Genomic DNA, 25,475 nt, shown 5'->3' on the forward strand with positions numbered 1-25,475 from the left:
AAAATTGTGGAATTGTCTATTGCATTCTTAGTACACCTTGCACCTATATTCAATGGCGTTTCAGACACGAACTTGATGAGCAACGTGTCGACGCTAGAGCACGTGCGTTGCGTTGCGTTGTGATGATGATTTTGACGGATTGCACACTAACTTCATCATGTTTGACTGCTGATTTCCTAATAAGAGTTGCTTTGGAAGTGGTATGTAGGAATGCATACCAATCCGACCCATATTAAAACCTCAACAGTATGATAGCCATCATTGCCGGCCGCCCTCATCTCCATCGTTCATGGACAAGGATAAAGGATAAGGTAGACGGAAAGTGTTGAGGATCTACCTACTTAACGGAAGGTAGACGATTCATCAGGCTCTTCCATAGGTGTTGCGGAGTGGTAGTTTGGATGGGTGTAAGGTCTAGGATTCGCTCCAAGCTAGCGATGCGATCTGTAAAGCATAGTTTATTAGGTATTTGTTTAGCTAGTCTTTGAGTACATGATCACTCGAAAAAGAATAGATCTTGTTTAGTTTTTGGTTCTTTTTAAACTCGGGGTAGCCGGCTACCGAGTATATTCTATGTTGTCTATTCAAAAGCAATTTGAACTCTACACCGCCGACCGTGGGAGTATTGCCTAGAAAAGCTAATCTTATGTGCGTAAGGGGATCACTATTTAAACACACTTAAATAGCTTAATTAGCATCAGTTCAATGTTGTCTTCTTGCTGTTTGCAATTAGCGATCTGGACTAGAATCGGTTGTGTCACTGTAGTCGGAACACGAACTGGAGCCAGCCGGAATTCCGGTTCATTCCCGGCTGAGCTTAACTGGGACCCTATGCATAAAGAAAATTAAATAGAATATTGGACAATTCTGCATATATTGGCTGCTCACTCGACTGTAATTCTCTATCAACTTTACGTCATACTTACGACTAATGCGTTTAAACTATAATATCCTTTCCTATTGTAATATAAGTTTCTATCTTTCGCCGGGGGAATTATTTTTACGTGTGTTCCATCCACGCACATAATGATGCCTGGAATTTCAGATTTTTCATAGAAATATATTTTTGCTTGGCGTTTCTCTTCTTCCGTCATCTCAAGCGATATCCATGCTGGGCAGAGTCTACGTTCCATTATTAAGAGCGTTTCAGCAAGAACTTTAGAGAATGTTGACTGCGACAGAGCCACGTTGAAGTCTTGTCCAGTTCCGTGCTGATAGCTACCCTCTGCTAAAAACCGAAGAGTTGCGGCTAATTTTTCCATTGGAGAGAGACCAGTTTTTCTAGTAGACGGGAAATCGTTTTCAATTTCTCGAAGGACGTATTGAAACGCGCTTTTAGATAAATGAAAATGCTTCACAAATCTGAAATTAAATTGAAAATTATCAGTTACGTGCTGAGAAATTTAATGGATAATATTTAAAAAGCTTGTTGTTACAGAAAACCCATAGAATCTATAGGTTCAACCAGCGAACCATGACTGTATTGCTATTGGTATTTAAGTTTACAGTATACTCACAACTGGTCAGGAAGATCCATTAATTTCAAATTATTTCTTAAATTTCGTCGTATCAATCGTATTGGCGCCTCTTCCTCGGCCAAACATCCCAACATCACTGATTCCATTTTACTTCTTTAGTTTCTTTCAAACGATAGTATCAGTCTTGACTTGGCTCGATTAATTCATTTGTCTTTGATTAAACTGCTGTCCCGAATTGTGCAAACTGTTGATAAGATAAATTTATGGTATACATGTTAAACGGCGTAAACTTTACTATGATGGATTTAGGGCCGATTTCTTCACCCTCGCTTATCGCTTAAACCAGGTTTGAACGTACTGGTGAACCTGGTTTAAAAGTAAAGCGAGGGTGAAGAAATCAGCCCTTATTGTTGAAAAACATTACTATGTGCGGCCAAACATACTTAGGGACCATTCACAAATTACGTAACGCGAAGATTGCCCAAAATTGACTCCTCCCTCCCCATGTAACAAATTGTCACAAATTTCTCTATCCCCCTCCCCTATTACGTAACAAATTCTTCAAAATTTTTTTTTGTTCAGTAAAAACATGTTACGTAACGATCTAGCTTACTCCCCCACCCCCTAAACGCTTTACATAATTTATGAATTGTTCCTTATAGAGAAATTGAACGAAATATGATATGAATTATCATACCAACAAATAATCGAGAAAGTTTAATACATTGTACGAAGTTGACATTTTTACTGATGTTAACTTTACAATTTGGAGATTGCTCATCATAAGCGCAAGTCCCGATCAGGAAGGATTCTTTGTGTCAATAGAATCACTTACCAAGTAATTGTCCTGCGCATTATTGAATTGACCGGGAAGTCCTTTTGAATAGAAGGCGAAGTTGATGAATTTAAATTCTCTTTAACCTAAGTTATTCACGATGTCTAGTTGGCAATCTTTTGTAGATTTCGTTTTTGAATTTTCTCCAATGATTGTAAAATCCATACAAAAAACAGTTGCACTGTTCTGGTTCCAAAAACGAAGTTAGCATTAGTAAGTTCAGCTCAATTGCACTTTTCGCAAAAACCTCAAAGGTTCACATATGATTCCCGCCACGGACACAAAGCGACTCTGGAAGCGATATAAATATTGGACCACCACCTCGTATTATACAATGCAATCTCGTAGTAAAATCTCTGCCACGAACACGATATTTGTAATATAAAATATGCTTTAGAATTACTGTTGACCAAATTATTTACTGAATGAATAAAAACTACAACCGCTATGACAAGTGAAACTGTACACGGAACTTATCGACCGAATCACTAACAGGAGTACAGGAGGACAAATTTCAACTTCATATAAAAATTATTCCGCTAGCTGGAGCAAGATAACACGTTAAATTCTGACGTTAATTCCTACGGTACTTACGGATACAAACAATACGGCACACTAATTACAAATAAGAATTAAAATTGATGAATTTACGGCCGAAGTATGCAATCGTTACCAATAATACAAAATAAATTAATACGAAAATCTTTGAGCAAATCCTTATAATTCCGGTTTGTTTTGCTTTTGTAAATGACAGTTTAACGATTTGAACACACACCAAAACATTTTCGTATTGACGTATGTCAGTTACGATGTTCGAGTTTTGATTCATCTGGTAACACCATTCTCGAGCCAAGTCGATCGAATCGCGCGACTCGAACGAAACTAATAATTGGATTTTCGAACTCGTTCGAAAACATGCCTTCGAACGAATTTCAAATACGACGTTATCAAGAATAAGGGTGCATGTGTAAATCAAAGGGTTGCCCTTCCTATGATCATTCTCATGGATAGACCGTTCCAACATCAAATTATGACCTTGCGGAACGATTTTTTTTATCGAAACAAATTTTATTGAATTCAAAAAATAAATTTATTGTCGCCCGACCAATAATTTTATTTATTGAATTTAATTGAATTTTTTATTGAACCTACAAATCTTTTTTCTGCCTGTTACATTATTTCTCAAACCCAAGCATCAAATAAACATTCAAATCTCTTGTAGGATAGGAAAAATACTGATATCACTTTTCCTCAGAACGGTACATCGTCCTCCGTCGTTAATCCGACAGTTTCCACTGCAACTTCTTGCCGGTTTCGTACAGGTTCGACAGCGCCATAGTAAACTCATCCTTAGCATTCAGTTTGAGATAATTCTTGTACAGCAAAAGCGCTGTCCGGGCATCCTCAATGGAATCGTGTGTCTGGGATTGGATCTTGATCGGAATTGCCAAGCCAAGAAGCGAAGCGACACCATGCGATGAAAGGGACATGAAACAGGTAAACCGTGTCAACGATCTGCTCCTGCAGAACAATTGATCACGCGAAAATCGTTCTTGAGTCCATGTCCGACGAACATGACACCACTTTCCACCAGATAGCGTATTCTTGGTAGGACTTTTCCAGCGTCGTCAGTCTCTTGTTGCTAAAGTTAGCATCCAGATCGATTGTTTTAATTATGGAGAATTTTGTCAGCTAATCGACAACCTGCTCCTGAGTGGAGATATAATCATCGACGAAGGATACTCCTTCATCTTTACACTAAAGTAACGAGGTTTTACGGTAGGCATTTTACCATCGGACCAGATTTCATTTTCCTCCCGATTCATAGTAACAAATTGAACATCCATTGCCACCAAGTCGACTGAAAGATTTAACTTTTACTCAACGGTTTAAAATATTTGTCACCTCGGATTTCACTGGAGTTTGGTTCGGTAACAGATCATTTGCGAATGGATTTACGTACTGAGTCAAACATTCCTTGTTCTCTCCTTGTTCGTTCCTGAGTGCGGTACTGGTGTAAAACATAACGCATGGAATCTTACAATCCTGTGTAAACCAAACCGCTTCCTGCACGGACACCAGGGAAATACTGAAGCAGTTTTCAACTATCCAATTTCCAAATTCTGCTTCTCATCCAACGTCATTCAGAAGCCTAGCGGGAACCATGATTTCTGCTGACCTCAATTAGACGCATTCGAGTTGAACGGCGGTGGGGGTAATCTATAACAGCGTAAAATATTGTAGGACTTGTGGGGACAATATTCAGGTTCAAGGAATCTTACCTCGGATGGAAAAAGTGACAATCTACCGGAGAGCAGTGCATCTCGTAACGACACATTCTCCCATTACCTACGTTTGCACCATTCTGCGAATCCCCATCGCTAGACACTTGGGCAGAGGGTTCTTTAGATACTCAAGTTATTTGTTCGTCTTCAGGCCGCAGTAAATCGATAGAATTTCCGGCAGATCGTGTGGCTGATCTTTTGATTAGTGGAGGTGAACTTGTTGCACTTCTCACACCAGGCCAGTGTAGTCTTTTCAACGGATATATAATTTTTCGAAATTGACGCAAATGTTCCGTCGACGTGTCGGTTTTTTGGTGTTGAGGAGATTGCACACTAGAAGGATATTATTTTTGATACTTTCGGTGTTGCACTTGTGGCATCGTTGGGTGGTTTTTTGTTTAGTGCCGAACAGGCGACTGATTTACGTTTCATCCTTATTAATACGAGTAGGTTATGCTTCTCTTGCCATCTCAGTATACACATAAGTTTCGGCTGACAACATCGGATCGTAATCTAACCGGAAGAGATTATATTGAGTGAGAAAAGATTATTTAAAGAAACCACCCTACACTGAACGAAAATTGTTGCGATATAGCATATGATTTGTCATTTGAACGACATAAAAACTCAATGTTGACGATTTCGAATGGCAATCATCTAAAAAATGGTGGATTCAAGATCGAATGACTTCATGTCTGTATTGGAATGAACAGTCTGTGATATTCGAAGGATAGACATAACGCCATATGAATTATTTGCACCCAAAAAAATAAACGATGGTGCTTATTATTATCATCTCAACTAACAGTAGTTGATCATTCGTGTTTCATCTGTTTCCAGTGTTTGGGCTGGCTCGAATGACAGTCATTTGAAGCGCTTCATGCGTTTGCGAGATAAGCTTTTTCATTATTTCTGTGCAGTCGCAAAAAGTCAGTTCGCGACATCAAAACGAGAAAATACTGCTGCTTGTCATCTTCAAGACTAACGTACCCTTACTTACCACTACTGGGTACTAAGAATTGAAACTTTTCATTGTTAGCACCATACTGCTGAACAGAAACATAAACAAATGTCATTAAAAAATAAACTTAAGAAAGGCATGCTCTGATCGAATTTATCAAATGTGTTGCCATTTCTTATTACTTTTCAGTGTTTGTTGGTTGTCAAGCATAATCCATGCATAGGGTTCATTAAATCTAGTTTTCGGAGAGCCAAAAATGGTTACCCTTTTGTATGAGACCTTGGCGTATTTAATTTGTATTTGGTTTAAGGAAACCCTGGTGAAGCGATTTGTTGCATTCCGCCTGAAGTCAGATGCGAATAGAAAACAATGACAGAAAAGATTCAATAGCAGAAGTACGCTTACGTAATATTTTTACAGACTTTATTATTTTAATGTCCTATTCGCTACGATTTTTTTAAATATACATAAACAACATGCCACATCAATATATTCTCTAGACTGCATTTCCTTCAATTACTAGTGACAACCTCGCAGCTCTGCAAAACTGTTCCATCACTGCGCCGCAAAAAAAACTCATTCATGCACCATGAATAATATCACATTTCATACATAATGAAATATTGAAAAATCGCTATCCATTCTCGGTGTTCCAGATTTAAAAAATAAATGCGCAAACAATTTCGAATTTTCGCGGAATGACCATTTCAATAATAAAAGCGGCAACACTGGTCGGAGCCCTCAAGCGACAAATAAGAAGCCGATTGTCACGTCCTGTTATAGGGACACACAAAGGCTCGCAGCAAAAGTGATTCTCGGTATCAAAATTGTTCTGGTCACGGACACAACCTAGAAGAATGCAATAAAACTGTCAACTGCTTTCGCTGCAAACAAGGCCATGAGCCAACCGATCGGAATTTCCCGAAATACAAACGGGTTAGGTTAGGTTTTGTACCCTTCATGCATATAAACGTTGTTAAACCGTTGTTTCTGGTGAGAAATGTAGCATTTTGCTATGCATTCGCTTGCGAGCCGAAAATAAGGTTCGATTTTAATGTCTCATCAGAACCACTTCACTTACGGGGCATCGTAACATAGAAGTCATTTAGTGTGTACCGGTACATTCCGCGTCACCCCGGTACATTGGTTAAGTGCCGTGGTTCTGAAGAGACGAGGTCGAAATGCAAACACCTTGACTAATTATAATTTAGTAATTACAAAAGGCTGAACTGCACTTTTGAAGATAAGCTACTTTCAGAATTTTTGAGAAATTTTGAGTTCTACCTTTAACACCGATTATCTTTTGAGAATTTTTATTATTTCCTCGTTCTAATAAAAGGTGTGACCAGATATCGTATTCAAAATTACAGAAAAATCATCAAGGCAAACAAACTTATAACAATTGTAAATTGAATCACTACACTACATTGTCTACAAATGATATTTTTTGCCATTCTACGTGAAAATGACTCACTTACCATCCAACGCTCATGGCAAGCCAATATCGGATGCTTGCAATAAAAAACTTCAATTTAATTCTTTGTCGATAAATTGATTGGCCCTGAAAAGGGCCTTTTATTTGGGCAGATTTGTTCAGAAGAATTTACTTGGAGCTGGTGTACTTGGTAACGGCTTTTGTGCCTTCCGAGACGGCGTGTTTGGCCAACTCTCCTGGCAGCAGCAAACGGACGGCGGTTTGGATTTCACGGGACGTTATCGTCGAACGCTTATTATAATGAGCCAGGCGGGAGGCCTCGTTTGCAATGCGTTCGAAAATGTCATTAACAAAACTGTTCATGATGCTCATGGCCTTCGACGAAACTCCGGTGTCCGGGTGGACCTGCTTTAGCACCTTGTAGATGTAGATGGCATAACTTTCCTTGCGGCGTTGCTTCCGCTTCTTTTTGTCACCTTTCACAATGTTCTTCTGCGCCTTGCCAGATTTCTTAACGGCCTTTCCACTGGCTTTCGGTGCCATATCGATTGACGTATACGATTTTAGGATGCTACAAACGAACTGATTGTAAGCCACAGCATGCTAAGTTTTTATACCTGACTATAGCACAATGTAAGCTCGTCCTTTTTTTCGTTTTCCTCAATATGTGTTCTTCGTGGCTCCACCCCTTCGTTGGTCGATACACATCGAAGCGGGTATATAAAGAAAGGCTTCCCGGGCAGATGGCATCAGTATTCGCTTTATTTCAGTGCTACGTACATCGAAAACCAAACACAGAAAATGTCTGGACGTGGTAAAGGAGGCAAAGTTAAGGGAAAGGCAAAGTCCCGCTCGAATCGCGCCGGTCTGCAGTTTCCCGTGGGTCGAATTCACCGTCTGCTGAGGAAAGGAAATTATGCTGAACGTGTCGGAGCCGGAGCGCCCGTCTATCTGGCAGCTGTGATGGAATACCTCGCTGCTGAAGTGTTGGAATTGGCAGGCAATGCTGCCCGTGACAACAAGAAAACCAGAATTATCCCACGTCATCTGCAGCTGGCCATTCGCAACGACGAGGAATTGAACAAACTGCTCTCCGGAGTGACCATTGCGCAGGGCGGTGTGTTGCCGAACATCCAAGCCGTACTGTTGCCCAAGAAGACCGAAAAGAAGGCATAAATCGAACGCTCACCAATGAAATGCTCTTGTACAAAAACGCCCTTTTCAGGGCGACCAGATATTTTTGATAAAGAAAAAAATTGAAATTGTTTCCAATATGAGGGTTAATCGCATCGGTTATGAAATTATCGTAACAGTACCAGCAGTAATGATGACTATTTGCTTGTAGTAATAGAAAAAACTTGTGTAACGAGAAAAGTGCTCCGCTTCGACTCCACTTGTTTCATACAAATCTGATTTGCATTCTTTATTACAGTAATATCAAATAAGAATCGGTTTCGGTCGAATCACATTGTTTGAAAAAGCGATCTATTGTAGTGAAGTTGAAAGTTCGAAAACATCAAACTGTAAAAGAAAAATTCAATGTATGTTAGATAATCATGATTCCAATTGCAGTGAAGTAACTCGAAATATTAAATGATAAAAAACATTTTCTGGGATCTTCGGCACAAAAAAATAGCCACGTCGTAATTTTCAACCGATTTTAACAATTCTGCAAAAGAACTTTTGCAACGGTATGCTACATTATGCTGTTTTGTAAGATATATTGTGCGATTTTGGGACATTATTAACAAAGAACATTTACTTTCGCGTCCAACGATATTATAATCACCGAAATCGATCGAAAAATGGCAGAGCTATTAAATTTTTTTCTAAAGTAGGAATTATCTACCATGGCTCTAAATCAAACCGAATCGACTGAAAATGAGAACGTAACGTAGCAATTTTTTTGGCAAAGGTCCAAGAAAATGCTTTTATTTGCTACTAATCAAGATTGCTAAAATGTATAATAGTTCTCAAATATTATTTTATGTAGCATTTGATGAGATCTACAACCTATACTAGATCACTTGAAATGGTCAAAATCACTGTAGCACATTCTGCTCGGTTACGCGTTTGCATTGCAATTGCTAGTATTCCCTAACAGAGCCGACGATTTAGGGTACCTCACTGCTAGTCGATTAAATTGTTTAGAGTCTTGAGCCACGCCCACAATCAATTCGATGCTAAAAAGGCGTCTACAATTCAATATTTCTTAGCACGTTAAGTGCATCAGATCTTCTGTCTGAAATAGTCAAATCATTGACAATCATGGAAAACATTTCCCGCGTCATCGGTTTTATGCAATAGAGACTAACTCAAAACTTAACTTTTTTTTGGAATATTTGATAAAATATAGCGAGAAGCGGTGTTAATTTTCACCACACAAAAACGTTTTGAAATTCATTAAAAAATCATACTATAAGTGTAATTAGTGCAGTTTTACATTTTTGTGCCAAAATATATAAATAATTTAGACCATGGTAATGTTTTGCTGTTTTGGAATATTCATGCGCCTAAGCTGAACATTTGCAGATTTTTAACTGGTACGATTATAATAGCATATCCTATCCACCATCGATGATGTGCTTTACATGTAGAACAGATCAAATTCGTTTTTCTGTTCTGTTTATAACTTAGTGACAGGACTAAGCTAGTTCCGGATTCCGTTCTGTCGCTGCACCGGATTCTGATGAGATGAAGTCTAAACGAAAATACCACAACTCCACTAAGGAGAAATATAGCAGAGTGTTTATAGTTTGCTATCATTAGCATCTGCTTAACCCTCCGAATGACGCGTTATTATCTGCAATTAGGCGACCGCCTGAAACTAAGACGATTTTGCTAGCATCACTGATCGTGGTGCACTTCGTATCTTTCGGAGGGTCAAATTACCAGTTGATACCATTAATATTTTGTTTGTCAAAAACATGCTCAATTTCACTATTTGAGGCAGGCAGTTTTAAGTTTTAGGTCACAATTGTGATTTTCGAATTCTTACTAAGGTTGCAAAAGAATGGTTGCTGTAAAATGTTTAATCGATATCATCCTTCCAGTCTCCCGATTTAAAGCCAATCGAGCATTTGTGGATTTGTACGGGCGTAAGTTTTGTGTTTTTAAAACAGAGTCAATTTATTAAATATGCAGTGTTTGTTTACACATGGAGGTCAAAGGAATAAAGATGAACTTTGGATTCATTTTCGTAATTGAACTATTTTTACCAATTTAAATAAAAATCTCACAAGAACTGACAAAGATTTACTTTCTAAATTTACAAACTTTTATAAAATTGATAAAATCATCCACAACATACTATACTTTTACATACAGTATCCCAGGAGAATGTCAAGTATATGAACACGTTATGATTGAGCTTGTTCAACTATATTTTTGCTAAAGTTTGCTGAAATAGATGCTATGGGTTGATCCCTTCAAATTCGTTGAGATTTGATCCCTTTCGCCATGATTCATACACACCAAAAAATAACAAAACAAATTTGTCGAAAATGAACGCCTCATCGTACAGAAACTTAACTGTAATAACAATATCTAATCATAACAATCTAATCAATACCACAATCCATTTGTAACAATCAATAAGGTACAGTGCCTATTTTGACCCTATTAGGGAGGTCGCCACACTATTTCATTAATTATTAATTTTGTTAATTCAGCGTCATTGCTTTATTTTATTTTTTTTTATTTCGATTGTAGAGGTTTTAAACCTTAAGGTCATTCGCCTCTTCGGGTTGGAAAAATCTCTTATGAAAAATTTCTAACTCTATGTGCGGGGTGGGGACTCGAACCCAGGTGCGCTGCATACAAGGCAATCGATTTACCAACTACGCTACGCCCACCCCACTCATTGATTTATACTTAAGGCCCAAAATAATAACAAAAATGGCTTAAAATGGTAAAAAATTTCTGTTTGAGCGCAGCGAATATTCGAATCAAGTGCTCCAATTATCGCACTACCATTTGAGTCAATGTGTTGAGCAAAGATGGCAGACGCTGCTCTAACCAAAGACTTCAAATGAGTGGGGTGATAATAGAAACAGTGAAAAATGGGCTCATTGCCCTACATGCTCTTATAAACATGTTTTTCAAAGAGTTTGTCCGCAGCGAGGCTTCTATTTACTTACAATCGTCAGCACAATCTGTTCTGATCAATATCAGGAGGACTTATTTATCGATTTGAAAGAATACTTGAATCAGACGGTGCAATCGCGATGACGATTAACCGCAAAATCAAGCATCGCATGTTGTCCTCTTTTGACACCAAAGTGAGCGAGTGTTCGGGAATTGAAATCGAAACCAATTCTTTTTAATGCTTCAGCTTACCCAGGGCCGTCCCAAGACATCTCAGGGCCCCTGGGTACTATTGAACTAAGGGGCTCCCATCCAGTGATGCAAATTTTGCATTTTCAAACGCCAGCTTTCAGTTCAATTGACCCCAAACATGATTCAAATTTAAAGCCTTCCTTTAATCATTCAATTTCGAGTTGGCGGAATTTTCATAACTTAACCGTACGTTTTCATTTCAAATTGATGCTTTTTTATTCACCGACCACAGATGTCATCTGCTGTGTAGAGGCCAGTTTAGGTTAAATGTTGACATGTTTTGCGTTTTCAAGCTTACATGAACAGTAATAAATATGTTCAGAGTAGTTATGCTTGAAAAACCTAGTCAATAGGGGGACCGGGGGCAAGTCCGACACCTTAAGCGCAATCATTTGTCTAAAATACCACAAAGCTCCAAAAATTGTATATTCTGTGCATAATCCTTGTTTAGATGGTTCTTAACAAGATATATTTTTTCAGCGTTTCAAAAAATTGGATTCATTTAAAATTATTGGTTACCAAAAAATCGAGAAAAATATCATTTTAAATTTTAAAAACGACACCCCGAAGTGGCAAGAGCGACATCGTTGTTAGCTCTCTTTTTGTCCATTTTTTTCATTAAAAATATGTTGTGTATGTGTGATAAAGTGTAATTGTGTGTATGTGAGTATGTGTGATGCAAATGCATGGTTTCTGGAATTTCGACGCGTAGCAAGAGGAAGAGCATACGAATGTGTGGTGGGAATAAATAATGTTCAACACTTGGTTTGTATTATGGTAAACATTTTCCTCCTTAATCTTTTCAAGCTTTATTGTCGCTTATGAAGCCATTCTAAGGAGTAAGATCCGTTCTGCAAAAAGAATATATCCTCTGTTACTAGGATTCATTCACTTAAAAGTAACATACGCTTTTGTAGTAAGCTATCCGGTTCATGTTATGATTTTTCGGAACTCTGTTGATCAACAATCGGCAGTCGATGGAAATTGTTCTTCAATATCATTTTAGAATCTCATATTAGCTTATCCTTTTTTTGTTTTATAATAAAACTATGAATCGCGCTCAATCAGATTTTTAATTTTTTTTTAGACTATACTGACAAGGAATAAATGCAAATACCAGAGTTTCCGTGTATTTCAAATATTAACATGATGTTATGATAGTGTAATTGAATACCATAAACAACTCCCGGTCGTTCGCATTGAATCAAAAATGAACTCAACCATCTAAACAGCGTGTCGATCTTACCCCTCCTAAAACTGTCGGTCTTACCCCAACAGTGCACATTTTTGTTAAATGCCCAATAAACAGTGTCGGAGTATTCAAACTTATCCTCAACGCAGATAAATAATGATATGGAGAGCAGATTAGAATGTGCGGCAAAAATACTGGTGATTTCCAAAGCTTTTGTGCTGTTAGCACTATAAAATTTTTCAACTAAAAATAACATCCAAGTGCGCATCAACTTTCCTTTCGCATGTTTTGTTTATTTTGTGACGTTGATTGAATGTATATGACATCTATGTGTCTCGAAATGCTCAAAATAATCGTGCTAATGATATCCTGTTATTATTGTATGATTTGGATTTTGATATCTGGGAAAAGTCGTGGGGTGTCGGGCTTACCCATGGTGTCGGACTTGCCCCCGGTTCCCCTACCTCAGCAGAGAGATATTCACAGGGTCAATGAAAATCAAATGAATGATGCAAACGAAGAAATACGAATTACACATAGTAGGGCTTGATTTAATATTTGTTCCTCCTTCAAGTTCAAAATAACCTATTGAAAATTTGCAACTCTGCTCCCATCATTGAACATGTATAAACAGATGTATAGTAGTATGGTTCTTCATGCCACAAAAATTTATTGACATGCAGTTCTGTCATGCACAGGATTCCCAAAAAATCAAAATCCTGGGGACCCTAAGGTTCCCGATACTAGTAAATAAAATGATAAAGCATAATATCATATTACACATTATACATTTTTCATCCGTGGGTGGGGAGCGGTCTAGCAGCTCAAATACTTGTTTCGGTAAGCCTTTATTATCAGTTAGATTTTTGGTAGAGATTTCGATACCAAAACAGTTATTTTAGCTACTTTTTCCATTTTTATTTTCCGTCGACCTGTGTTCGCACTGAGTGCCTATCAACGACGTCAGAAAGGTGACTTCTCCATCTGGACCATAGATATCGACCCACCAATGCATGGACCGGGACCAACGGCTTCACTTCCCTTACGAAGGAATACGTGACCATAGATTTTTCATCTCAAGAAATCTTAACAATCTCGGTTAACAGCTGTTGTTATCAAGCTCCAAAGCGGCATATAGGACTGAGCGTGCAAATCGAATCGTCGAACTCAAAGTGAAGCTCCAAGAAGAAATTTTGAAAATATCAAATGTTCTATATTGATGAATGAGGAATTTTTCAAAAATATTCTCTGAAAATTTCAAACGAAATATAATAGATGGGGATAAAACCATTGAACTGGACCGACTTCAATCTGCAAGCGTTTTTCTCGAAACCATGTCATTGGTACCATGAATATCTCAAGAACCGTTCAAGCTCTTCCCTTACAGTTTTTGATTCAAAGCTTAATAAATTATCTAGTTTTTCGCCCATCCTTTTAGCGAATTTTGACTAAATAATATTTTTGGGTATACGGGAATTCACTATTTCGATTTATTGCCACGTTGCGTTCAGGAAATCGGTTGGTTGTTGGTCGTTCTTCAAAATCATTATTCTTAAATGCAGAATTATGTATCTCATACTTTCCATGATATAAGAAATTTAAATATATAATGTTTGTCGTTTATATTAAACTGCATTTATTAATATAAATTTTTCAGTTTTATTAAATATTCATCGGAATTTCCTCAGATGTTTTAAAAGCCATTCTTTTTTCTCAAAAAACGAAACATTTAGCTTCAGAATATGGCTTATATGCTAGGACAAATAACCCAATAATTATGGTAGTAGGTATCGTCATGATTTATTGCCAATTTATCAGATTACACTCTTGAGAGTTTTTTTTATCGATAAAGTCAAATCAAATGTTATCCAAATAAGCAACGCCTATCAAATTCCACAAATTTTTCCAAGATATTATGTTAAGTTGAATAGTTTTAGAAGAAAGTTGAAGGTGAAAAGAATAGAAGACTGCGCTTCTCTTACTAACTATTTCCATGTAATACCTGCTGATATCGAAACATCGAAGCCTCGTTCAAGTTTCAGTTCGATATATGCCTTTACTTACTGCATTAATCATTTGTCATAAAACATTTTAATTTTTAGTAAAAACAGGGAATTAAATTGTTCACTTGTAGTATTTTAAAGTATCTGACTTCTGTTGATTTAATCGATTCATTCCAAGATTCCATGGCTAGTTTAAGCAAAACGATATATATATATATATATATATATATATATATATATATATATATATATATATATATATATATATATATATATATATATATATATATATATATATATATATATATATGTATATATATATATATATATATATATATATATATATATATATATATATATATATATATATATATATATATATATATATATATATATATATATATATATATATATATATATATATATATATATATATATATATATATATATATATATATATATATATATATATATATAACGTGAATTACACATGTCTTCAAAATTATAATATTACTTATTATAATATTTTCAAAAAATTCGGAACATTTCTTAAGAGAGTTTTATAGCCCCCTCCCACGACCGCGCGCCTCTGTAGAAAATTAACTTATGGCAATCTGACCTTCATAGTTGCACGACGTTGTATGAGAATGAAGCGTGCCTTTGTCAAGGAGGTAGATGAAGCAGGGCGCACGAGAGTTACAATATTACACCTCTCGTTTACATTTGTTTAGAATGTTTTGATTGTCCAAAGTTGACTCTCCCTCTTCCCTCTCACCATGTAACAAATTGTCACAAATTTATGTATTCCCCGCTCCCGTTCTAGCTTACTCCTCCTCCCCCGTATATATGACATGTCACATTTTGTAGTACCTCCCGAAAAGTTTTACGTTAATTATAAATGGTCACCAACATCCCTGATGCTATGAAACTGGGCAGAGACGGCTTCCAAGATCACCTGGCCGGATCTTACCACCCTTGAAATAAATCGATATAATGCTGATCGCGAGATCTCAAAAAAAACAAGTTGGAAGGATTTTGTTTTAGTAGATCTAAATCATTTGGCCACATCCGCAGAACGCTTGCCAGACACAGATTTGTTGACTATCTGTTCATCGTGTTCTGTTTATCGCTACGATTCGATCCCTTCCGAACTTTGTGTACTTGTAGTTCAAAACCTACACCGAAGAAAAAGTACTTAAGAATTTCATAAGTCTCGACTTATGAACCTGTACAATTTTGATTCCATTACACGCTTATGCATTACATAAGCATGTATATGAATTTCATAAGTGCGCCTTATAGAATTCATACACGTGTCTCAAGATTATTATAAAAGTGTTATTGTGAAAATGCCATAAGGCCAGACAACTGACAACATTGTTGGATTTAGTTTTAGTCTGGTGCTCTGCTTCCAATTAGTAGCAAATAAATGTAAGTTATTTTTTGTTTATTGATTATTGCTTCAATTATTTATGTTATTATTTTGCAGCATCTCAATGTAGTGAAATAGCAGAAGTTTCAACCGTAGGAGTTTAGCCAATTTCGAGGAAACATCTAGCATCATAACAGGTGATTTTTTTAACTGGAGCCTTCTAAATATAAGTGTGGTTATGTTTATTTTCATCTAATTTAAGAAAATACATGTGTAGAAATGAATAAAAAATGTTTTCCTATTTATTTTTCCTATCAGGTGCATATATCACATACACGAATCTCATAATAATTCTCTTTTAAATTTATATTTTAATGCGATGATTAATATAATCATATTCGTATAAAGGTCATAAGAATGTCCAAGGAACTTCATAAGTATTTCTTATGAAATCCGTAAGTGATTTGATGGCCATTTTCCTCGTTAAGCCACAAGACAAACTTATAATTTTCATATGAGATACTTGTGGCGCAAAGTCATAAGCGATTCTTATAGATTTCAATAATTATTTTTCCTCGGTGTATCAATGCTTTTGCTCAAATTAAATTGAAACTTGAATTGAAATGTTTTGCTTACATGAGATACGAATCAATGCACAGTGATCCAGAGTTCAAATTTAGCAGGAATTTTGAGATTTTGCTAAAACTAAACAACTTAGCCTGGTTAGGCATCCTTAGCTGAAAAAATATCTCAAAAACTCAACGTAGGGGTTAGGTATATCTTACATAGAATGTGTATGCAAAATTTGAAATAAATCGTTTAAGTAGTTTTTGAATGGCAGTTAACACCGCAAATCGTGTTTTCCGGAGACGTTCTACAAAAAGCTCCATCTCCGAGTCGCTTGGCCATGTATTTGCATGAAAAAATTACCGAATGTTATTGAAATGATACATTATAATACATATAAATTTTTATCAATTCGCTTGACGCAAAGTTCTAAAAAAATCACAAAAATAGTGTTTTTTTTTTTTCTTGCTGAAACCCTTAACATGCTAACCATTGTCAAGAAAGACCATTGTGCCGAAACAAGCACGTATTTACATTTTCTTTGAAAATCAGTTAAAATTCGTTCTGAAGTTTTAAGGATTGTACACATACATTACTACATTTATAAGATTGGACTGAGCTCCACCGAATCATGTAATAAAAGAAGAAAGTTATCCTTCATTTAAAGACCTAATTGTAAAAACGAAAAACATAACAGCGGGCGTATAACAGTTTCAAAGCCAGCTCGAAATTATTAAACAAACGGTCCTGCGAAGGGTACGGTTTTGTTAATTAATTTATAAGTCCTGTAAAATGATACGCTGCTTCCACCTTTTTCTGAATTCTCAATACCAGCTGGTAGGGTAACCAACCTAATCTTGATCCCTTAATATTTTGGACCCAGTTAATGTATTTGCCTCCTGCACTGCCATGTTTCTCTGCATTTGTTTGGTTTGATGCAAAAATTACATTCCTTGGGTTGTCTATTATGTTTATCATTAGTCATATCATTAGTTAATTTCTAATTGTTTAAAAGTAAATGAAATCACAGTTTAAAAAAAAATATCATCGAAAACGTTTCAGATTTCAATGATAGCCAAGAGGAACCGGTGGAAGTGATACATTTTTAAATTGGATTTAAGTACAATTTTAATATTTTAAATTGATTTCCCTCTCGCAGGTTGATGGGATTGACGGTATTGTAAACATCATCAAGCCACAATAGATTCAATAGAGTTATCTAAATATAAGGACCTTCGCTCTTTTTAGTTTGTATTTGCACCAAGTTCTACTACTAGAGGTTAATTAGTTCTCATGTTAATAATCCACCAAACATTATGACTACTGAGGATTTGATTTATATAAGAAGCCCGCTTCAAGATGTTGATTACAATACGCCTCGATAGTGGTGTGTCGAGGAGGCCGGGAGGGCTGATATGAGCCTTTTTTCTGTTCTATACCTCTATTTACCAGCTCATAACCAACAATCAACCATTAACAAATAGATAATTGAGAAAGGATGTGCTATGTGTGGTGATTGGCTATTAAAGTATTAGTAGTGTTTGAAGTACTAATGTATGTCTCATGTGATGATCATAACTTCAGCTGTATCTTGTACCTATCTAATCTATTACGTCTCTCATATATTGTCTTTTATTTCTTCTTTTCGAGTCCTATACTGCCATTATACACCCGCCTTCAGCTGGGTCAACAAAGATGGTGATACTGAAAGTCTTAACACTCGGTCTCAGCGGGAACCTACAAAAATGCCATCGTGCACGTGATTACGAATCGGTCACGTCCGAAAGTCTATCCTTGATCCTAGAAGACTAGGTCTATGCCTTCAGCTGGACCAATTAAGAAAATACGCCCATACCTATTAGACAACACGTCTCATGGCGACATGACCGGGAACCCTGTCGATATAAACGATCCCACTCTCTGCCAGAATTCTAACCGCGCACTGAAAATTTAATATCAAACTCACGGTTCGCGCGACCATTCAAGAACACACGTTACAAAATCACGTCAGCGCACAAACGTTAGAACCCCTCGCGATTTTCCAAGCAACCTACGCCCACGAACTCGCAAACACGATAACACCCCGGTGATAAGATGAAAATCTCAGCACTCATAAACTTAGCAACACGATCTCAAGCGTCTACCTACAAACTCCCGCGCTCGCGCCATCATGAATCGGGATCGTCCGGAAGTCTCTATCCTCGGTACCAGCAATCTAAGTCCTTGTTAATTAATTAAAAAATAATAGAATTGAAAAATAACTCCCATATCCACTAGACAAAACGTTCCATGGCGACATGACCGGAAACTCTAGTGATATGGGGTAACTCTCTCCCTGTCAGAATGTGATCCGTACACCGAAAGCTAAAGATCAGAATGACGGTCCGCGAATATATGAATGGCCGCAGGGTTTCAAAATCGAATTTATACACGCGAAGTCACATACACGCGAGTACACGCGACGAACACGTCAACATACGAACGCTTAAGCCCTTCGCGATCATCTACGCACACCTATGTCCGAGATCGCGTAAACTTGATAACACTCCGGCAATTGTGTGAACGTTTTAGTACTTACGATGTTACAAACGCGGTCTCAAACGCGAACCCGCAAACGCGCGCGATCATGAATCGGTCACGTCCGGAAATCTTTAGCCTTCATTCTAGCAATTTAGGTCCATACATTCAGTTGGACCAATCAAAAAAAAATAAAGCTCATATCCACTAGACCACGCGTTCTACGGCGACATGAATGGGAATTCTAATGATATGATAAGATATGTAAGAACCCACTTTCTTCTGGAATCTGAACCGTACACCAAAAATCAAAATTAAGTATCAGATTCACGGTCCGCGCGACCATTCTAGAACACAAGCGAATATGCGAAAGGCACACGGTTATGAAATAGAATGTATACACGCGAAGTTCATACACGTTAGCACACGCGACATACCAACGCGCACGCGACATACAAACGCACACGCGACATACAAACGCACACGCGATCGAGCACGTTAACGTACAAATGTTCGAGCCCTTCGATGATACACGCGATCGCGAGTCCCTACGCCCGCACATACCTGAACCGTACAATGAATCACATTCAGAATCACGGCCCGCTACAATTGGCCTAATGCAGTGTTTTATTGGGCGACATTGCCTGTCTCATCTGCAAATTGTAGTATGTGATTCTGACGGGGAGCCCTTCCGAGAACCTAGCTCTACAGCTCCAGTAGGACAACTCTCGAAAAAAAAATTGTAATATTTTAAATTGATTTAATTAGTTTGTCTGATTTGCTATTATGCATGTTACTTGTTTGAAAAGGTTCCTTCGTAATGTTTTATCTTAAATAAATGGTGTCCACAATATGACTTAAAAAATGCTATCAATATATTTTCTTTCCTGACAGCTATAGGGTGATGAGCCCATTTCGCCATGTTTCTATTATAACCCTACCCATTTGAAGCCGTTGGTTAGAGCAGTGTCTGCCATCTTTGTTCAACGCATTGAGTCAAATGGTAGCGCAACAATAGGGGCACTCAATTCGAGTTTTCGTTGCGCTCAAACACGAGAATGTCACTGTTTTCAGCGCATTTCGTCGCTGTTGTGCTATCTTATGACAAACGCCATTTTGGGGTAAACTGAGTTAGATATGCCACATTACCTGTCCAAAAAATCTCTACAAAGTGGCGTTTACAGAATTTTGATATTCTGCTTGGTTACTGAGATATAGCGAGAAACGTGCTGAGAAATTTTTAATTTTTTGCTTCAAATGACTGTGTCTGGGGATTCGCTCAAATTATCTTTATGTATGAGATGTTTTTATATGTAAAACTATCTGATAAACACAATGGCATAATCATTTTCAAAACAAAAATACACGAACTTTTAGAAAAATGCAATTTAAGTTTTAAACTGGAAATATAGCATATTTGGCAACACTGTAACCAAAAATAACTATTTTTTCTAAATTCCCTGACTCATTTCCTTCAAAATGCATCTCACCGATTGTTTATAGACCAAATAAAGATATGAATAAAAGTTAATAATTGATGATTTTTTTCTATCGAAAATTTTCCATGCACGATTATGACACGCCATATAAATTTTGTCATCAATACACACCTATGACACGTGTGAGACCGACTTTTGTTTACATTTTTAAAGAAAACTCGCAATGCAGTTAACCGATTTTCGTAATATTTGAGAGATTGATGCAGAATAGATAGAAGCATCATTTGTTTTCTTTGAATTGTTTATACCATTTATAAGTTTCAAGATATTCAATCTCAAACTTTAAAAATCGTTTTTCTCGAAATGTGCTAAATGGCGCTTGTCATAAGATAGCACAACAGCGACGATTTGTGTTATTATATGGGTTCTTAACAACGAAGCAAAGCTGTTGATGTCAATTTTTACGCATTCCATTGATTGTAGGCCGAGAAATTAATGAATCAATGAGGCAAGTATGGTGAAAATAGGCACTTTACCCTATGTTTATCGAGTTAGAATAATCAAAAAGTGAAAAATTTCGCAACGTTAGGTCGCCTGTTCTTTTTGGTCAAATTATTTGAATATATTGAAACCAATAGATGTTGAAAAGCAAACGATTGAGAAACATTTCATTGAAGACCAAAATATGACCAAAGAGGAGACCTCTGAAATCCATGTTGAAGAACATTTGCAGTTCGAATTTGTTGAATTCGACGAGCTATATGTTGACAAATCTAAGCGACATACATCACAGCTAAATAATGATAAAAAGAGTGTGCTTGCGTGCTGAATTCCCAGAATCGCCTGTATCACTCACACGAACAGGAACATTACGATTCAAGCGACGTAGTCCTGCTGTTTTAACATTGCACCGAAGACTTGAATACCACAAGGCGAAAACTGAAGAAAACGGAAAGTACAGGAAGAGAAACAAAGAAAATCTGAGCTTAGAAGGAATAACAAGAAATCTCCTCGTAGACAAAATTAATATTTAGTACAAGAAGATTCCTGACGTACTTTGAACCTTGATTTATCATTCACTTGAGAAGGTTACTCCACAATACTGTCCCAGATGAATTGTTACATGAAATATATTATTGTTAGCTCTATTATGTAACATTTAAAGTTGCTTTGTTAAATCTGCAGCAACCAAACTGTATCGAAGGTTTTTCTTTTTCCCAAAAATATACTAACTAAACTAAACAAATACTTCATGCAGTGAGCCTTATATTTATATAAAGAATAATGTACCATTTTTGATTTTCAGTCACTGATTTGCTTGTTTTTCCATGTATTAAATATACTGCAACGAGAACGAAGCAGTAGGTCAGATTAGTAGAATAAACTTTACTGTTTCCAAAATATATTCATTCACATTCAGTGTGTCCAAAATATGCTTAGAACACTGTCCAAATTAGTGTGGAATAGTCGGAAATGTGAAAAATTCATGCTGTAAAGAAATGTTATTTTCGAGTTTATGTCAATGTATAAAACATCCATTGAAAGTTTTCTTTCTAGAAGAGTAATTTTGTAGCAGACTCGTGCATGTATTGCATTAAAAAACATAGGAAAGCAAATGTTTTTTGACGTTAACGTAATTTTACTTCCTCTAGGTCCAAAATTGGTTGGTTACCCTACTACATTTTTATTTTCTTCGCTTAAAAATCCATGAAACGGTACACTAAGGAAAAATAGCATGAAAATAAAAGGCACACACGAAACTTGGTGTATTGGAAAATTCCATTTCAATTTCAATGCCCTAGAATCAATATTGTCAAGACACTCTCACATCAATTCATATTAATCAATAGATATATGAGTTCCAAAACATCTCGCACCTTTAGAAGTTCTTAGCTATAAATCTGGGACATAGCTCAACAATTGTTAGATATTTTACAAAGACACATCTCAAGACGCTTCTGTAATACTAGAAATAAATTTTGCGTGGAATGAATACCGAAAAAAAAACTTTCCGTTACAAAACGAGAATAATTACTATTCTTATACTTGGGATTTCCATTCAACGTCTTTCCGTGTTAATCAGCATTACGACAGATTGATTTTTCGAACGAATGTGGTTCAATCGTATCCGACCTCCGTTTGATTTTTTTCTGTCGTTACTCAGAATACAGATTACATTCGTTCGAAGAAGCGATTCGTCGCAATGCGTAATAATAGTTGGCCCAAGGGAACGCTGTCCAGCAATTACTTCGTTACCAACATCACTTGATTCTAACTCGATTGTCTCGATAAAACAACAATATATAGCACACGAGACATGTGTAAACGCTTACTCTGTACTCTCTATTTGGGGTGAAGTAACCAAACCACGCAGTTTAAGCTGTTGGGCAGAGGGGTTAGGTGTACGCATTAAATGTATATCGTTTGACAACCACAGCCAACCTACATTGAAAATAAAACTTTCCATTCACATAAAGGGGAAAATAACAATCAACTCTTTATTACATTGGCTGGTCCTGAAAAGGACCTTTTGGTATGCACAACGGAAAAAATATAATGTTGCTTTTCGTACTCAATTTAGGCACGCTCTCCTCGGATGCGCCGGGCCAGCTGAATATCCTTCGGCATGATGGTGACGCGCTTGGCGTGGATGGCACACAAATTGGTATCCTCAAACAGTCCCACTAGGTAGGCCTCGCTGGCTTCCTGCAGGGCGGCAACAGCGGCACTCTGGAAGCGCAAATCCGTTTTAAAGTCCTGAGCGATTTCACGCACCAAACGCTGGAATGGCAGCTTGCGGATCAGCAGCTCGGTTGATTTTTGATAACGACGGATTTCACGCAGAGCGACCGTTCCCGGCCGGTAGCGATGAGGCTTCTTCACTCCTCCAGTCGACGGGGCGCTCTTACGAGCTGCCTTGGTGGCCAACTGCTTTCGAGGAGCTTTACCTCCGGTGGACTTGCGAGCAGTCTGCTTGGTACGAGCCATTTTTTGTAAGATTAGGATTGGTGATGGTTTTCCTTCCGAACGTCCTGACACTAACTGATGCAGATCAAGGCCAAGTGTGATACTTTTATACCGGGGTGAAGTGGCGGGAAAACGATCGACCCTTGCTTCTGTTCAACGGCTCATTCATTGTAGGTATATGTATACTGACGCACACCGTTGCATTTATGCATCCTTCGCATGTATCCTTTGTGTACCGAAACGCAGGGCTGCCATTATGTATGTTATCTCTATTTGTATACCTATTGACTTTCGCTATTATGTAAAATGGCAAATTACATGACACATTTCTCTACCTGGGTTAGTTCGAAAGTTAGGGGAGGTTCTCATTCAAAATTTTCAAAGATTTGATTTTTTTCTTTGCATTCTTTAAAAGGAATAAGTATCTACTAAATTATGTTAAACGGTTATCCACACATCAAAAACCTCAAATTATGTTTTAAATATTGATATTTTATATTTTTCCTACACTTTTTAACAGCAAATTAAACGTAGCTATGTCCGGAATTGTTGATAATTTGAAACCACAGTTTCTATGCTAACTTCAAATGCATGTTGCACTTTTGATTTTGGTTCGATTTTAGCACAACTGGTATGCGATTGAAATGTATTCGCTAAATTTGCGTGCAACTATGACTTTTTCGATTGATTACACGATGCTACAAAATAAAAAATTGAATGTTCTTTTAGAGTGATCTCTTAAAGGTTGTAGGTTTGGTCAAATACAACACAAAACCACGTTGGATCAATTTAATATATCCTCAAAATCTTGATTTATAGCAAAAAATTCCTCTAAGTGTTTTGGAAATTAGAAGAATTGAGCTTTCCAAAGGTATGCTATGTTATGTTCTTTTGTTAAAAGTACTATGCGGTTTTGGGAAAACAATATGAACGTATCCATTCTTTTGCGTTTGAAAATATCAAAATTGCTCAACATGTTTATTAAGAAGCGTCTTTGTTTTAATAGAAATTCATAGAATTTTGCACCCATGTCATTGGATCAAAATCATCATCATCATCAACGAAATCAAAATCGGTCAAAAAATGGCAGTTATTTTTTTCCAAATAGAAAACCATAAAATTTTCCAAAAATAGATTTTTTACTCGATTACGTATACATTCAAATGTATGTGTGTGAACTTTGAACTTGAAGTTGGAAAATCGAAGACATAATTATAAAATCCTATAGTGCGAGACAATATTTCACTAGCCCCTTAAGAGCTCGTGCAAGCAAGTTTCTAATCTGGAAAAAAATAATAACTGCCATTCTTCAACCGATTTTAATTATAAATAGGTCGTTGGATGCGTAATTAAATGTTCTCTCTAAATTTTTATTGAAACAAAGGCGCTTTTTTAGAAGAATGTTGTTCAATTTTCAAAGTTTTCATGGAAAAATCGCAAAATAATTGTACTTTTCATATTGTTGTCCCTAAACCGCATAGTATTTTTCACAAAAGAACATAGCATAGCATACCGATGGAAAAAATATTTCTTCTTCTTTCAAGAACATTAACAAAATTTAAGATCGGTTGAAAAATGACCGAGTAGAATTTTTTTTAATGCCGAAAGTTCCGAAAAATATTTTCAAGATTTTGAGGGTATATAACATTTTTCATACATTGTTTTGGGTTGCATTTGATGAGATCTACAACCTATAATTGGTCACTTGAAAAGTACAAAATCACTGTGGCACCGTGTTGTATCTAAGATGGTTTGATCAAAAATATTTTTTAATAATGTATACAATTAAGCGAAACAGTTCGGAACGGTCAAATATTACATTATGGAGAATTACCTCTACTTTCCGAATATCATGATCTCGTTCTGTTCTTCGGTGCGCCAACGGGCTTAAGGAGATTTTAAATTTTTGTTGCTTATAAGAACATGCGTGTTTTGTGGAAGATAATTAGAAAATTAAAACTAAATCATACACGTTATGCAATGGATTTAAAGTAATGTTCTTCATTTTTATGACATTGTGGATATCGGTGATCAGTGAAGGAAAATCTATCATAAAATGAGTTCTTAGTCATAAGAAAGGTTTGAT

The 25,475-nt window shown here is 36.7% G+C and overlaps 4 protein-coding genes across 5 annotated transcripts in view; 1 reads left to right on the forward strand and 3 right to left on the reverse strand.

The window, feature by feature from the left end:
* LOC131689428 (dynein regulatory complex subunit 2) overlaps positions 1-3,038 on the reverse strand; it is a 28,240-nt gene extending 25,202 nt beyond the window's left edge. Inside the window, exons 1-3 of one of the 2 annotated variants that reach the window (XR_009305396.1) lie at positions 2,908-3,038; positions 1,518-1,722; positions 834-1,362 (exon numbers count right to left, since the gene is read on the reverse strand). The gene's annotated coding sequence lies outside the window, so the exon portion shown is untranslated. Of the gene's footprint in view, positions 1-833; positions 1,363-1,517; positions 1,723-2,907 lie in introns of those variants that run through there. The other variant, XM_058974515.1, reaches the window with a different exon arrangement.
* Positions 3,039-7,132: 4,094 nt separating this feature from the next.
* On the reverse strand, positions 7,133-7,562 carry LOC131690921 (histone H2B-like). Its single transcript, XM_058976997.1, has one exon. The coding sequence runs from the start codon at positions 7,535-7,537 to the stop codon at positions 7,163-7,165; it is 375 nt and encodes a 124-aa protein (XP_058832980.1). The 5' UTR covers positions 7,538-7,562; the 3' UTR covers positions 7,133-7,162.
* Positions 7,563-7,759: 197 nt separating this feature from the next.
* LOC131691659 (histone H2A) lies at positions 7,760-9,422 on the forward strand. Its single transcript, XM_058978222.1, has one exon. It carries the CDS (start codon positions 7,796-7,798, stop codon positions 8,168-8,170), a length of 375 nt encoding a protein of 124 aa, XP_058834205.1. The 5' UTR covers positions 7,760-7,795; the 3' UTR covers positions 8,171-9,422.
* Positions 9,423-22,986: 13,564 nt separating this feature from the next.
* On the reverse strand, positions 22,987-23,449 carry LOC131689781 (histone H3.3A-like). The gene has a single exon (XM_058975074.1). It carries the CDS (start codon positions 23,408-23,410, stop codon positions 23,000-23,002), a length of 411 nt encoding a protein of 136 aa, XP_058831057.1. The 5' UTR covers positions 23,411-23,449; the 3' UTR covers positions 22,987-22,999.
* Between the last annotated feature and the right edge of the window lie 2,026 nt (positions 23,450-25,475).

Source organism: Topomyia yanbarensis, chromosome 3, assembly GCF_030247195.1.
Source record: "Topomyia yanbarensis strain Yona2022 chromosome 3, ASM3024719v1, whole genome shotgun sequence".
Taxonomy (NCBI): Eukaryota; Metazoa; Arthropoda; class Insecta; order Diptera; family Culicidae; genus Topomyia; species Topomyia yanbarensis.

Coding starts and splice junctions, on each gene's coding strand:
- LOC131690921 (XM_058976997.1), bottom strand. CDS start 7,537: ATGGCACCGAAAGCCAGTGGAAAGGCCGTTAAGAAATCTGGCAAGGCG.
- LOC131691659 (XM_058978222.1), top strand. CDS start 7,796: ATGTCTGGACGTGGTAAAGGAGGCAAAGTTAAGGGAAAGGCAAAGTCC.
- LOC131689781 (XM_058975074.1), bottom strand. CDS start 23,410: ATGGCTCGTACCAAGCAGACTGCTCGCAAGTCCACCGGAGGTAAAGCT.